The 14942-nt window shown below is 51.7% G+C and overlaps 4 protein-coding genes across 4 annotated transcripts; 2 read left to right on the plus strand and 2 right to left on the minus strand.

Moving 5' to 3' along the window:
- Positions 1 to 584: 584 nt before the first annotated feature.
- Positions 585 to 5565, plus strand: spt6 (chromatin-remodeling histone chaperone SPT6). The gene is made up of 4 exons (XM_040897429.1): positions 585 to 963; positions 1039 to 1218; positions 1290 to 4947; positions 5005 to 5565. The coding sequence occupies exons 1-4, from the start codon at positions 781 to 783 to the stop codon at positions 5253 to 5255; spliced, it is 4272 nt and encodes a 1423-aa protein (XP_040750496.1). The 5' UTR covers positions 585 to 780; the 3' UTR covers positions 5256 to 5565.
- A 318-nt stretch (positions 5566 to 5883) lies between these two features.
- Positions 5884 to 8995, plus strand: P175DRAFT_0502617 (oxysterol-binding protein related protein OSH3). Its single transcript, XM_040897430.1, has 2 exons — positions 5884 to 6008; positions 6115 to 8995. The coding sequence occupies exons 1-2, from the start codon at positions 5973 to 5975 to the stop codon at positions 8917 to 8919; spliced, it is 2841 nt and encodes a 946-aa protein (XP_040750497.1). The 5' UTR covers positions 5884 to 5972; the 3' UTR covers positions 8920 to 8995.
- A 259-nt stretch (positions 8996 to 9254) lies between these two features.
- Positions 9255 to 11451, minus strand: P175DRAFT_0524711 (IFRD domain-containing protein). Its single transcript, XM_040899387.1, has 2 exons — positions 10853 to 11451; positions 9255 to 10783 (listed from the first exon to the last, which is right to left on the minus strand). The coding sequence occupies exons 1-2, from the start codon at positions 11041 to 11043 to the stop codon at positions 9511 to 9513; spliced, it is 1464 nt and encodes a 487-aa protein (XP_040750498.1). The 5' UTR covers positions 11044 to 11451; the 3' UTR covers positions 9255 to 9510.
- Positions 11452 to 11751: 300 nt separating this feature from the next.
- P175DRAFT_0517424 (uncharacterized protein) lies at positions 11752 to 14917 on the minus strand. Its single transcript, XM_040898980.1, has 6 exons — positions 14711 to 14917; positions 14531 to 14647; positions 13688 to 14475; positions 13623 to 13642; positions 12843 to 13066; positions 11752 to 12769 (listed from the first exon to the last, which is right to left on the minus strand). The coding sequence occupies exons 1-6, from the start codon at positions 14806 to 14808 to the stop codon at positions 11833 to 11835; spliced, it is 2184 nt and encodes a 727-aa protein (XP_040750499.1). The 5' UTR covers positions 14809 to 14917; the 3' UTR covers positions 11752 to 11832.
- Positions 14918 to 14942: the final 25 nt, after the last annotated feature.

Genomic DNA, 14942 nt, shown 5'->3' on the forward strand with positions numbered 1-14942 from the left:
TGGATAGGAACGCAGACAAAACGTGGATGGTGGAGCTCGGGCGGAGATGGAAAGCAAGAAAAGAAACACAAAAAGCCCTGGTATCTTACTTTGATAAAGAACCTGTGATAGCAAACCATCCACAGTGCCTGAATAGAATAGAGATTTATTTGCTGGAGTAGAATAGATTTCAATACATCAATATCAATATCTGTCTAATATTTAGGACCCGATGCAGCTAATTTGAGGTACCAAGAGTTCTTTGGATTTGGTTCCGGGATGGGACCCGAGGTACGAGCAAGTAGCCTGGGCTTTTGAAATGAAGATATCTGGCATACTTGACTAAAGAGTTAATACTGTAACTAACTATTCTAACTTTGAATTATTCACTCTTCTGATGCAGTTAATCAGATTCACTATAGCCATCATTTGACAGATTGCGGATTTGGTTCTTATGGATGACCCTAGCACGTGATAGGTCACCAGCCACAGATATTTATGCTCAGCCACACTGTCAGGGCGGTGAACATAGCTGCGCCACTCCCAGGGCACCTGGAAAAGACTCCAGCCAAACCAGCCATCGATGAGCTACCTAAGGCTATTCATTTGTTCATTCTACCTCTTCCCGAAAAGTTTTCAGCCAAATCATCCTTTTGAACCCCGTTGTACAGCGTTCAATTGCTCGGTCTCCTTCTGAGCGTACTCTCTCTCTCGCTCCCTTCTCTCCCTTCTTATCCTTTTTAATAAACTTCCTCCCTGTATCATCCCGAGTCCTTTCGTTGCAAGGAAGCCTAGCACACGATGAGCGCCCGGGATTTGGTTCAGGGAGAGGCCGTCCTAGACGACGAGGAGAATGACGATGAACTAGTTGATGACTATGGCGGTGAAGGCGGCGAAGCCCAACATGCGGGTGTCGCGAACCACTATGACGACTCTAGCGAGGAAGACGACGATGAAGATGACGATGAAGAGGCGGCCCGCGCGGTATGTTGGAGCTCTACACCCTAGGGCGCTTTGTTTATCAATGCATTTCCCGTGCTAACCGGTCTCTGCATCTAGGTCCGGGAAGGTTTCATCGTTGATGAAGATGAGGAAGTGGAAGAACGTGCCGCACGACGACGAGAGAAGAGAAAGCGAAGACGCGAGGAACGCGAGCGTGATGATGAGAATTTAGATGAAGAAGACTTGGAGCTGATTGGGGAACTAAACCCAGAGCTCCAGTCTGTAACTGCAGCAGAAGTATGGCTTCTCTTTTCTCTCTCCCTCTTCGCCCCTCCCTAACCGGCTAAACCAATACTAACTAGCACCAGTCAAAGTTCAAGCGCCTAAAGCGTGGTAACAAAGATCGGGACATGCGACAAGCTTCGCAGGGCATCGATGACATGTTCAACTCTGACGAGGAAGATGAGCCCGCCGCAGAATACGGCCGACCCGGCCACCGAAGGCATATGAACGATGAGATGGATGACTTCATTGAGGAGGATGTGTTCTCAGACGACGAAATACAAAGGGAAAGAGAAGATCTGGAAGTTGCCCGTCCGAGGAAGTCGATCGGTGTTGGGGCTACAGATACGAGCGGGCTGGATGAGAATGCCCTCGAAGACATGCGCGCCGCGTTTGGAGATGGGAACGAATACTACTTCGCGCTGGCAATGGAGGATGAGGAGCAAGAGCAAGAACAAGATGTCGAAAAGCACCTGGATCTCAAAGATGTCTTCGAGCCTTCACAGCTGGCTGAAAAGATGTTGACGGAGGAAGATAATCAGATTCGTCTCCTCGATGAGCCTGAACGACATCAGATCGCCCGCAAACCCTACCGCAATGTTGTCTTGACAGAAGACCAATTCCGTGAAGAAGCTGTCTGGATCTCCAACCTTATGCTCCTGAAGAAGCGCATCGAACCCCAGCTCCGTGAGCCATTCCAGCGGTCAGTGGCCAAAGTCCTAGAATTCCTCGTGACAGATGACTGGGAAGTTCCGTTCATTTTCCAGCATCGCAAGGACTATATGATTCACACTGTCAAGGTCCCTGTGGATGAGGCCGGCCCGGATGCCGATGCAAGCTCTCAGTACACTATCAAGGCCGAGAAATTGCTGAACATGACTGATCTATGGGACATTTTTGACCATGATCTGAAATTCAAAGCCCTCGTCGACAAGCGGAACACGATACAGAAGACCTATGACAATGTCCGGAGTGTTTTCTCCGTCGATGATGCCATCGTGGAAGAAATGCTACCCGCGGCAGCTACCATGGAGGAACTCCAGGATATCCAGGATTATATTCATTTCCAATATGCTTCTCAGCTCAGGGATTTAAATATGATGAACGGTGATACCAATGGGGAATCCCAGCGCCGCAAAGCGACGACCAAGACCTTCTTTGAGCGCGTCCGCAACAGCAAGGCTTACAGTCTAGTGCGCGCTTTTGGTACCACAGCCGACGCATTTGCCCAGAATGCTCTCAAAGAGGGCCGCCGCCAATATACTGAAGACCCGGCAGAACGACCCGATGAGATGGCAGATGGGTTTGTGGACCGTGACTTTAACAACTCATCTCACGTTGTCAAGGCCGCTAAGACGATGTTTGCGGAGGAAATTGTGATGAGCCCCAAAATGCGCAAAGTTATTCGACAGGCATATTACATGAACGGCGCTGTCGACTGCTTCCGTACTGAAAAGGGTCTCCGCCGCATCGATGAGCACCATCCGTACTACGAGTTCAAATACCTCAGGGATCAACAGCTCAGCGATATCGCTCGTCGCCCGGAGCTTTTCCTCCGCATGCTCAAGGCAGAAGAAGAAGGATTGGTTGAGGTCAAGGTTCGCTTTGAGAACTTTGAACATTTCCGACAACGCCTATACCCTGATATCGAGTCCGACAACTACAGCGAACTAGCAGACGCTTGGAACCGTACTCGACGGGACGTTGTGGATTTAGCCCTAGGAAAGCTTGAGCGTGTCATCAACCGTAGCGTGAAAGAGAACATTCGCCAAGAATGTGAGAATCACGTTGCGAAAGAATGTCGCGAGGCCTTTTCCCAACGACTGGATCAGGCTCCGTACAAGCCTAAGGGCATGGTCCTAGGTACCGTCCCTCGTGTCTTGGCCTTGTCCACGGGCACTGGCACAGTCGGCCGGGAACCCATTCACTGGGCTTACGTTGAGGAAGACGGTCGAGTGCTTGAGAACGGAAAATTCGTAGACTTGTCCGTCGGGGACTCCGATCGTGCTATTGCCGATGGTAAGGATGTCGACGCTTTGTGTGAGCTCGTTGAACGTCGCCGTCCAGACGTGATCGGTGTATCGGGCATGTCTCCCGAGACTCGTCGACTTTACAAATTACTTACCGAGGTAGTGGAGAAGAAGAACCTGTGTGGTGCACCGTACACAAACGACCGCGATGCCGAGGTGACCGATCGTTTGGAGGTGGTCATTGTTAACGATGAAGTGGCCCGACTCTATCAACATAGCGAACGCGCCAAGAAGGATCATCCTAGCTTTGCCCCTCTTACACACTACTGTGTGGCATTGTCTAAATACCTCCAGAACCCTCTCAAGGAGTACGCATCCTTGGGACGCGACATCGTTTCGATCCAATTCAAGCCAGGACAGCAGCTCGTCTCCCAGGAGCTCTTACTGAAACAGCTGGAGACGGCACTGGTCGACATGGTCAACCTGGTGGGAGTCGATATGAACGACGCGGTCACAGACCAAGCGACGGCGAACCTCCTGCCATATGTCTGTGGGTTAGGCCCTCGCAAGGCGGCCCATCTCTTGAAGATCGTGAATATGAACGGAGGCGTTGTGAACAACCGGGTGGAACTTCTGGGAGTCAACGCCCAATACCCTGCTATGGGTGTCAAGGTTTGGAACAACTGCGCCAGTTTCTTGTTCGTCGACTTTGAAAATGCCGATCCTGACGCGGACCCTCTGGACAACACTCGAGTGCATCCGGAAGACTACGATATCGCGCGCAAGATGGCTGCCGATGCTTTGGAATTGGATGAGGAAGATATCAAAGCAGAGACAGACGAGAATGGTCCTGGCGCCATAGTGCGGAAGCTGTTCCGCGAGGAGGCGCAGGACCGAGTCAACGATCTGATTCTAGAGGAGTACGCCGAACAGCTAGAAAGAAACCTCAACCAGCGCAAGCGTGCCACTCTCGAAACCATCCGAGCCGAACTCCAACAGCCATACGAAGAATTGCGGAAGCAATTTGTCTTCCTCAGTACCGACGACATTTTCACCATGCTGACGGGCGAAACCACCGACACACTCTCGGAAGGCATGGTGGTTCCAATCTCCATCAAGCGCATCAGCGACGACCACATCGATGGCAAGCTGGACTGTGGCATCGATGCCCTGGTTGCAGAGTCTGAGCTGACGGATCGCTACGACATTCCCGTACGAGCCCTCTATGCGCCACACCAAACAGTACCGGCCAAAGTGCTGTTCCTCAACCGGAAGACTTTCACCTGCAATGTCTCCCTACGCGAAGAACAGGTCAGCCGACCAACCCGACCCGCCGCCGACCGGTTGCACTCGGGAGAATGGGACTCGCGACAGGAGCAGCAAGATCGGGAGGCGCTCGAGGCGAAGACCCAGAGCGGTGGACGCACGATGCGTGTCATCAAACACCCACTCTTCCGGCCCTTCAACTCGACGCAAGCAGAGGAGTTCCTGGGATCGCAAACCCGGGGCGACGTCGTGATCCGCCCATCTTCCAAGGGACCCGACCACTTGGCAGTCACCTGGAAGGTTGCCGATGGGATCTTCCAACATATCGATGTGCTGGAACTGGACAAGGAAAACGAGTTCTCCGTTGGACGGACCCTGAAGGTTGGCGGACGATACACGTACAGTGATCTGGACGATCTGATTTTCAACCATGTCAAGGCTATGGCCAAGAAGGTGGACGAGATGATGCTGCATGAGAAGTATCAAGACGGCAGCAAGGATGCCACCTGTACGTTGCTGCCCTCTATTATTCTTCTTATCATTTGGGATACTAACAGCGGGCTAGATTCCTGGCTAAACACATACACCAAGGCCAACCCGCGACGCTCAGCGTACGCCTTCTGCATTGACCCCAAACACGCGGGATACTTTTTCCTCTGCTTCAAGGCTGGAGAGCATGCCCAACTACACAGCTGGCCCGTCAAGGTGATTCCCCAGGGTTATGAACTGCAGCGCAACCCCTATCCTGACATGCGAGCACTCTGCAATGGCTTTAAGCTCTTGTTCACCAACATGCAGGCGGGCAAACGCCGCTAATCAGTGGAGATTCTTGTTACTTTCTGTTCTTTTATCACTACCCTTCTTCTGTATACTGTGTAATATTCCCGTCCTTTTCTTTTTTTATTTTATTTCTTATTTTTTTGGGGGCTCCGGCCGGTGTCAACATGATGATGCTTTTGCTTCAAGGGAGAGATTATTGCATACCGGGAGAAGAAAAGAAACGGGATAGTTGGTAGAAATCCAATCACGATATATATATCTATATATATTACCTCTATTATCCCGTTAAATTGAGCTGTAGTTGAAAATAAGATAAACACGAAGCAAAGCAAAGAATTCCATCCATGTGAAGTTGAGTCCATCCTCGGTTTTTGTCGGAGGCTCAAATCTGAAGATCTCCGCATTGAGTCGTTTTTCTTCTTCTTCTTTCTCACTTGCTCTTCTTTCCACTCTCTTCTTCCATCTCACATCCTACTCTCTCTCTCTCTCTCTCTCTCTATCTTTGGTTTTTTTTTTTTTTTCCCATTGCTTCGTTCATCATCATCTCGTTAAGCCTACCTAGGTAGCTTAGGTAGCTCTTTCATTTCTCTCTCCCCGCCTTACCAATGATCCGCTTCTGAACCCGTCCGTTTCCAACTGGCCCCCTGCTTTCTCACCTCTCATTCCCAGCTGCACCCCCATACCAATCTGAATTGCGTCCCCATCACTCGCATCGGACGATTTTTTGGTTTTTTTACTCTCCCTCGTGCAGCCATGGCAGCCATGGAGGAGCTCGAGATCCACAGCAAGGTAAGGGGGATCGCAGCGGCGCAAGTACCTCCGCAGCCCGAAATGCGACCAGAAACTCTGAACTCCAGGAAGCCATTGATTGCTAACTGTCGGGGTCGGTGTTTAGTCCTACTTTGTGCGATGGATTCCTGTCAAGTCTGGCCACACCGTTTCCTGGAGTATTCAGCCCCACAAGAAGTCGCTCAACTTCGGCATCTTCAAGCACCCGGGCCACTCTGGCGTGCTCAGCTCGCCCAATCTGTCGTCAACTGACACCCCGACCAATGAGTCCAGCGAGAACCTTGCGGCTGGCGGTTCGCGCCAGAGTACCTCGACTTCCGTCATTGACAAGCTGACTGCCATGGGGTTGAAGCAGATCTATTGGATCGGCAGATGCGAGGCTGACAAGATCGTCCAAGGCACCTACGACGTGCCTGCTGATGAAGGAGGGAACTACGCGCTCGTCTTTGACAACACGTTTTCCAAACAGATCTCCAAGACTGTGACGCTGGTACTGCTCACCTATCCGACTGCTCTCCCGCCCCAGGCTGTTCCCATTACCCATGCGGCCACTCAGCCGACAGCTGGGGGGGCTGAGCCTGGAGAGACCGCAAAACCAATCGCCTCGCGCAGACGAGGCAACAGTCTGATTATCAAACTACCACCTCAGATCAAACTTCAACCGGGGGAGACCCCTACTGTCTACACCGGGCTTCTGCTCAAACGCCGTCGTAAGCGTCATCAGGGATGGGCGCGGAGATACTTCTCGCTAGATTTCTCGACCTCCACGCTGTCTTACTTCCATGACCCGAATTCCGCGGCACTGCGTGGGTCGATCCCCCTGACATTAGCGGCTGTCGCCTGTAATGAAAAGTCGCGCGAGATCTCTATCGACTCGGGGACCGAGGTGTGGCATCTCCGCGCGCGTGACGATTCCGAGTTCGCAGAGTGGAAACGCGCTCTAGAAAAGGCCTCCTTCTCCAAGAAAGATGCAGACGATGACCACAATCACGCCCACAGGCACCTGCACCCTGATGCAGCACTGCGACTCCCTGCCCAGCGTTTCCTGACGAGCGCGGCTGAGGAACGCGAATGGCTGCAGGTCTCCAACCTAGTCAGCCGAGTCTCGGGATCCCGTGACGAGGTCCGGCGTCTAGCCAAGGACACGGATCCCAAGTATATGAGCTATGCCCCATCATCCCGTGGCCGGTCCGCACGATCTCCCAGCCCTCAGCCCGCTGGGGCGAACGGCGACGAAAGACGACCCTTCTGGAAACGTAAGGCATCGATGCCGTCGTCCAAATTATCCATCCCCATTGACTGTACTCCTGGAGATCGCAAACCCAGCAGCACAATGCCTGGAGCAGAAGGCAGCGACATCCATGAGAGCCTAATGGCTCTCCTCCGGGACCTGGATCAGGTCGTCAGCGAGTTCTCAGTCCTGATTGAAGAGAGCAAGCAGCGCCGACAGCCGTCGGAGCTCACCATGCAGTCGCGACGAAGCATGGAATCGGACAGATCCGACGAGTTCTTTGATGCCGTGGACGGCGGAGACTCGCCCCTACTCACCATCAAGGGTGACAGTGACGATGAGGGAGAAGCTACGGCTGATACGGCCTCCGCGGATACTACCGCAGACGACGCGCCCTCCGACAGCGATGACGATGTCTCGGAACCCTGCGCAAGCCCTGTCGCAGGCCAAGACAAATTCTCACCACTCTTCCCGGCACGGCCCAAGTCGCTCGCTCCGCTGCCACTCAGCGCTGTGTCTCGTCGCACCAACATCGGCGCGCCGACTGTCATGCCCCCGAGTCTGATCGGGTTCCTACGCAAGAACGTCGGCAAGGATCTCTCGCAGATCTCCATGCCGGTATCCTCGAACGAGCCGCTGTCCCTGCTCCAACGCGCCGCCGAAGTCATGGAGTACTCGTCCCTCCTTGACCGCGCGGTACAAACCACTGACCCCGTCGAACGCCTCCTGTACATCACAGCCTTCGCTCTCTCCCCACTCTCCAACAACCGGGTCCGCGAACGCGCCATCCGCAAACCCTTCAACCCCATGCTGGGCGAAACCTACGAGCTCGTCCGCGAGGATATGAACTTCCGCTTCATTGCTGAAAAGGTCTCTCACCGCCCCGTGCAACTTGCCTACCAAGCCGACAGCAAGGACTGGAGTCTCTCACAATCGCCCCGCCCCACGCAAAAATTCTGGGGAAAGTCCGCTGAAATCATCACAGACGGAAAACTCCGCATCACGCTTCACACAACCGGCGAACACTTCAGCTGGTCTCCCGCAACCTCGTTCCTGCGCAACATCATCGCCGGCGAAAAATACGTGGAGCCAGTCGGCGAAATGACCGTTGTCAACGAAACCACCGGCCACCGCACCATCTCCACCTTCAAAGCCGGCGGCATGTTCTCGGGCCGCTCCGAAGAAGTCCTCGCCAAGGCCCTTGACCAATCCGGGCGTGATCTCCCGCTGGGCCTGGCGGGAACCTGGACCTCCTCGTTACAATTAACCCGCAACGGCTCCGCAACCGGAACGACCCTCTGGAGCGCCGGCCCACTCGTCTCCAACGCACCCAAACACTACGGTCTCACAACTTTTGCGGCGGCACTGAACGAGATCACCGCCGTCGAGGAGAAGAGACTCCCTGCGACCGACTCCCGCCTGCGTCCGGACCAGCGCGCCCTGGAGGACGGCGACGTCGACCGCGCCGAGGAAGTGAAAGTGCAGCTCGAGGAAGGGCAGCGGGCCCGAAGAAGAGAGATGGAGGATGCCGGAGAAACCTGGCAGCCACGATGGTTTACACGGGTCGACGAGTCACCGGAGGGAGAACTAGTGTGGAGATTGAAGGGTGGAAAGGAAGGGTACTGGGAGGAGAGGACGAGGGGGACTTGGGCGAGTGTTGTCCCTGTTTTTGAGACTTGATTTCCTCTCTCTTCTTTCTTTCTTTCTTTCTTTCTCTTCACTCCTCTTCTCCTTTTTTCTCTCTTCCCCCCCCCCCTCCCCTCACTCTTATGACTTGCACTCACTCTTATATCTTGCTCTTGCGCTTGCTAGCGTTGATCTAGTCCATACTAGATCTTCTAGAGAAAGACAACAGCGAAAAAAAAAAAAAAATAGAGTAGAGTAGATATCTTCTCTTCTTGTGTTTTTATTTAATATTAGATATCGATGTGGATGTGGATGTGGATGTGGATGTGGATATGGATATGGATATGGACATAATGGATTACGAATGTACATACACTGTACTGTACTGTACATATATGGAGAGTAATATATTTGAATTGATTCTGAGATTCACTGACGCATACCAGGAAAAAAAAAAAAAAACACTAAAAGTGACAATGAGGAGCAAAGTAACACAAAAGTGTAAAAGTAACAGTACCAGACAGGACCTTTTATCACTAGATATGTGTATAGCCAAAACCAGAAAGAAGAAGTAAATGAGAATTAACACATAGCAAAATACAGTACGGTGCAGTGCGGTATGGTATAGAATAAATGAGAACGAAATCATAATTCATCATCGGAATACTCGTGGGCAGCCCAGCGTCGGTTATTTCGCATTCGCGCGCCTTTTTTGCCGGCGTTGCGGTCCGTCGGTGTGTCCATTGGGACCATCACCACGGGAAGACTGTCCAGGACGGCGCGGTTGCCTTGGAAGTAATGAACCGCAAATCCGCCCTGTAAAACGCGGCGAAGAGAGTTCAGTCGGATCCATTTCCACCAGCGATCAATGTGCATGACTCCCTGGCGGCCGATCTTAACGGTGAGTTTGCTACCGTAGTGTCGGTTGGTGTCTTGGTCGATAGCGGTGTTATACATTGGCCCGCGGCGCGGGTTGGCAACCGTGGTGCGGATAGAGGCAAAATTGCTGTGCAGGCTCTTTTTATCGCGTTTACTAATGCGCTTGTTGTGAATGGTTGCTAGGGACTGTAGCTGGCGTTCGAGTTCGGGGGTGTTGTGGTACGCATTGTAGCGTTTGATCAGCTTGGGGCCGGTTCTGAAGGACTCCTGGTCCGAGTCACTGTCCTGGCTGTGGCGCTCGTTATTGCCTTCATCCTCATCTTCCACGTCGTCGTCGTCGTCATCCTCCTGCGCGGTGTAGCTCTTCTCGTATAAGAGGGCGATGTTCTCCCCAGCGGCAACTTGTACAGCGGGGTCACCGCTATTCAGCTGGTCCATGAAGACCTGAATGCAGTCCTCGCTCTCACTCTCGAGATCTTCGATCTCAGTTGCCAAAACGCCCCATTCCACCAGGGCGGCAGTAACACAGCCTGAGTCATCCTGTGCATCAATAGATTGCCCGTCCGAGGCTACTATATCCAGAAAGAAAGTCATCTGATCCTGGATACCATCCTCTCCAGCACCACCAAACATGGTGCATGTGCCTAAGCAGTGAATTGCCGCGGCTTTAATGACAGTGGAGGTCGAATCGCGAATCGTACGGGTGAGGAACGGCTCCATATTCTCAAACACCGTGTGGTCGGCTGCCGTTATGGTGAGCAGTTCAAGAGCACGCAGAGCCAGTGTGGCCTCGCGCTCACTAGTTTCAACCTTGATGCTCCGAGTAAAGGCAGTCAACAGATCAGGAACACGGCGACGAATAGATTCTTCGACGTAGTGAAATTTAGACAGACGGCAGTAGGCAGCGTAGGTCTCCTCACGGCCGAGGACGCTACTGCGTTTGCGATCTAAAATGTCCTCGATGACATCAATGAGCTCTTGGGCCCAGTTGTTGTTATTGCTCTCGAGTTCCGGGTTGTCGTCATCCAAGGACCCCAGACTACAGAACAACCAAATTAGTACATATATACATCATGACATCACCACGCGGTTAGAGAGAGAAACCCACCTGATTGCAGTTTCGTCGCTAAGGCTGCCAGCGTCTTCATCGTCCGACGGCTGTCTACTTGCATTCCGGGATGAGTGGCGAGAGTTTTGAGCCGAGTTTGTGCGAGAGGTTCGTCGCGAACCTTCCCGAGAGGCTGCTTTGCGAGAAATGGTTTTCCCACTCTCCAGGACTTGACGGCGAAGATCCGGCATCGTGAAGACGCAGCGAAGATACACAAGGGAAGAAGAGGGGGTTTCAAGGAGAATAAGCAGGGATGTTCGGGTGATAAATGATGGCAAAAAGGATACAGATGGCGAGGTATATTGAATGCCAATAAGAAATCGAGAGGTTCCTGGAGAGACCTATTCGAAGGGTATGGAGTCTGAAGTAAATCGAAAAGATTTCTGGGAGATGAATGACATGGTAGAATCAAAGTCACTGTGAAACAAGATGGAACGATATGGATGGGAGCTGGGAGGAGTTGAGATGAATCCCTAGAGAGATGAAGGAGAGAAGAAAAAAAGAATAGAAAAGGTTCAGCAGGTTCCAAGCAACTGAGCCATGACGCTTGGTGTTCCTCAATCTCCCGATATGTACGCACAGGACAATCGATCTCGCTTCCTTTGTCTATTTATCGGTACGATTCTTGGATTCTTGTCAAAGCAACTCATGAGAGAGACCTCTTATTGTTTAATATTATTCCTCAATTTTACACTCTATGATCTGACGAATTGTTCTGCTTCATTTTCAAATCGAAAAAAAGGTGTTGTACAACCTCAGGCACCAATGATCGTTTATGTTATCTCCACGTGATGCGGGGTTGTCCTTATCGCAGCCTTTCCCAAAGAGGAAATTCTTCAAAAATTTGGTCAAATCTTCCGAATGCGAAAAAGAAGGACAAAGCGTTGTTTTAAATGGATATTACTACCGATATAGTCAGGATGCCGGGTCATCTAATAGAGTCATAGATTGAAATTCATATGGGTATCAAGTTCCAGCAGCTATCTTGATGATTGCTCCATCACCATCTCCAGGATCCTCCGGGCTTGACTGCCTTGCAAATATTCCCGTCCCTCCCCTCGTCGGCCATCGTCATCGTAGTCATCGTCGTCTCCTCGTTCCAGATCGACCTGTAAGCTAGCTTCGTAGGCTGCCATGACTGTCTCCTCGTCGACTCGGACGCCTCCCTGGACAAGGACCTGGATACATTGAGCTAAGCGTGCTATCTCCCGTCGGGTTGCAGGAGAGATCTCATCGTTCTGGCTCGAGTAAATAGAGCTGGACACCATCTCTTCCATGCGTGTAATCGACACATTCTCTGTGGTGGACGACGCAGCTGCCGTACCATCTGCGTGTTTCGAAATCCAGATATACCCGTTGACTCCCAGGATAACATCCACATCCCCGCCGCCATTGGCCGTGCTAACCGTCCACACCTGCCTGCGCGACCGAACCACTCCTCCAGCAGTTGACCCTGAGCCTGCTCCTCCCTTAACTGTCGAGCTCGAAGCACCGCTACCTCCAGTCCCCGTTACAGCCAAAAAGACGCCATTCCGGAGCTTGCCATATTTCAGAGACCGGGTGTGAAGCGACGCTGCGCCATCGGAGTGAACCGTCTGCACTTCAGCGACGACAAGATCACCCTCGCTGAAAAATGTCCGGATTTGAAGCTCGTCGGCGCTCGTTCGTCGACGCAGGATACCTCCGGGAAGGTTAATGGCAGAGAGAGGTAATTGGGCTAGGAGAGGAGCGGCGACATCGACTTTCCATCGTCTCGATTGAACCTCCACAATGCGCCCGACAACCAAGTCACCGATTTCCGGGGTATATCGGGCTCGAAGTGGCTGCACGGAGAGGAGTTTGTTGGTTTTTTGAACATTTCCAGCTACAGTCGCAATAATCGACGTCGAGAGGGGGTTCATATATGTGCCGTGTCCCCTAGGTAATTCGACCAGGTTAGTTGACTGGCTCCAGGCCGACTACACCGCACCGGTGCGGATGAACAACCTACCTCATCCATTGCGGATCATCTGTGACGACTTCTCCAGGGGTAATGATCCCTGCCCCAATACCTGTTCCTTCTAATAATCGGGGCCGTTTGGTGGGCCGTGATCGTTTCCCAGGCGTGAGGTCAACACCACCGTCCGAGTCAACGGACATGGCATCAATATCGGAGTCGGCGTATGAAGCGTCGACATCGTCCGCAACTGGGGGTAAAATAGTGATAGCCATCCTCTTTGGTCTTTAAAACGTAGTTACAGACCAAGTTGGACACACGGATAAACAAATTGGCTGAAATATGTTCTGAGGCAAGAAGACTTTCATGATTTTGCGATTTGGAGGAAAGACCTTCGGTCTGGAAAGCAAACAAGACAAACTTTTCGGCAACCACTGAGAAACGTCCGATAGCTTAGTATAACTGACTTCTTAACAACCTGTTTTAGAGAAACCATCCTGCCCTGTGTACGGCACTCTATCGAGACATCTAGCCAAATAAAGCATAATCATGGATCAGGTGCCGCATTGGAATTGAATTGGCTCGTTTGTTACATTTTATGGGGCAGAATAGTCGAGATTAAAAGCAGTGGATAATGGCAACATCAAATGAATTAAAATCCCCAATACCGAGTACACCTCGCAAATAACCATCGAGCTATTCAGCTCATGACATAATAAGATTCAGGCCATAAAGAGACCAGGCAATCTGGACTGAATAAGCATTTGACTTTCTCAGCTTTCGATTAGATGCGCCAGAAGAAGTCGTGATTAATACAAAATCGAAAAAAAATACATAATTATGCAGATAGGATCCTCATGCACCCACAGCCGACGATCTCTTCGAAGGGCGTTTTGCACTGGCTGGCGCGTCATCTTTCTTCTTCCGGGAACGACTACTACCACCTTTCGCACGAGGGGTACTCTCTTCGTCGCGCTTACGTTTGGCCTTTGAGCCTCCCGAGGTCGGGCCAGGATCCATCATGACACTATCTTCGTCGTGGGTGTCCTCTTCTTTCCGGGACGACTGAGTGGGACGCTTCGACGCGCGCAAATTCGACGGTCGTGACGCTGACTTCTCAGATGCGTTCTCGTTATCCTGTAGGAAAACAGTGGGGTGATTCTTGCGTAGCCAGTGGTGAACCGAAACAGGGCTCTTTAGAGCATATTCTCTTTCTCTTTCAGGTAAAGATGGCTTGTCAGGAGCCCGACTCAATTGAAGCGCCGAGGACAAGTCGCCCAGCCTGGCGTCTGTAGCCAGGTAGTACTCTGTCTCGTGTTCCGGAGTAAGAAACCCCAGGTTTTGTTCCATACCAGCATCTCCAAAGGAACTCTGTCCCTCTGGCATAGGTGCAGAGTGAGGAACCTTGGTCAAGGAGGAATAATTCAGCCCAGGTGGAAAGGCATTCCCTCTTTTGACGCGGTCCTGGAGTGATCGATAATTCGCGGCCGACATATCACCAGCTGCCAATTGGTCTTTGCCACTTTTCAACATTGTCATCGCTGTAAGAGGGTCCCTATGCGCGTGTGAAACCCCTTCTTCAGAAAGGGGAAGAACCCCATTATCTCCAGGGGCACTTAGATCATATCGAAACTTGGGAGGGACGTGGAGGCTGTCATTAAACTCGAGAAGTACTTCTAATAGTTGACTGAAGTGAAGTTAGTTTTCGAAGGGTTGTGCCAAACAAGAAGAGAAGGACGAACTCGTTCTGTTCCTGAATTCGCTTTGACAAATCTTCGATGCGCAATTCTTCGCGGATGAGCGACTCGCTCTCCCTCATACGAAGCTCGAATTGGATTTTCAATTTCGCGAACTTCTTCCTAATAAAATAGAGATTGAATTAGTTTTTCCTGATGATCCTGAGAGTCTGAAATCACACTGACTTGAAAGATCGATAGGTCTGCCTGGTAGGGGCATCAGCGTCCGGCAGACTCTCGGCCACTGAGCGCGTCTCGTCACCTTCCTGAGACATAATGATCATAAAATGTCAGGATAACGCAGTGAAAGCAATGGGACAAGATAAACTCCTCGATCGATGGAATTGCGTTCCCGATTGCGGCGCTGTTGATGGTGTATCGAGTGATAGCTTGGGCCGATCTGGACCGGGGCTTTGTT

Source organism: Aspergillus ochraceoroseus (assembly GCF_002846915.1).
Source record: "Aspergillus ochraceoroseus IBT 24754 chromosome Unknown P175scaffold_6, whole genome shotgun sequence".
Taxonomy (NCBI): Eukaryota; Fungi; Ascomycota; class Eurotiomycetes; order Eurotiales; family Aspergillaceae; genus Aspergillus; species Aspergillus ochraceoroseus.

Bases quoted from the DNA above. Each gene is read 5' to 3' on its own strand.
- P175DRAFT_0524711 (XM_040899387.1), bottom strand. From the start codon at position 11,043: ATGCCGGATCTTCGCCGTCAAGTCCTGGAGAGTGGGAAAACCATTTCT. The intron at 10,784-10,852 runs GTGGGTTTCTCT...GTTGTTCTGTAG, and splicing joins AGCGACGAAACTGCAATCAG to TCTGGGGTCCTTGGATGACG.
- P175DRAFT_0517424 (XM_040898980.1), bottom strand. From the start codon at position 14,808: ATGATCATTATGTCTCAGGAAGGTGACGAGACGCGCTCAGTGGCCGAG. The intron at 14,648-14,710 runs GTCAGTGTGATT...CTATTTTATTAG, and splicing joins CAGACCTATCGATCTTTCAA to GAAGAAGTTCGCGAAATTGA. The intron at 14,476-14,530 runs GTTCGTCCTTCT...ACTTCACTTCAG, and splicing joins CGAATTCAGGAACAGAACGA to TCAACTATTAGAAGTACTTC.
- spt6 (XM_040897429.1), top strand. From the start codon at position 781: ATGAGCGCCCGGGATTTGGTTCAGGGAGAGGCCGTCCTAGACGACGAG. The intron at 1,219-1,289 runs GTATGGCTTCTC...AACTAGCACCAG, and splicing joins AGTCTGTAACTGCAGCAGAA to TCAAAGTTCAAGCGCCTAAA. The intron at 4,948-5,004 runs GTACGTTGCTGC...ACAGCGGGCTAG, and splicing joins CGGCAGCAAGGATGCCACCT to ATTCCTGGCTAAACACATAC.
- P175DRAFT_0502617 (XM_040897430.1), top strand. From the start codon at position 5,973: ATGGCAGCCATGGAGGAGCTCGAGATCCACAGCAAG. The intron at 6,009-6,114 runs GTAAGGGGGATC...GTCGGTGTTTAG, and splicing joins AGCTCGAGATCCACAGCAAG to TCCTACTTTGTGCGATGGAT.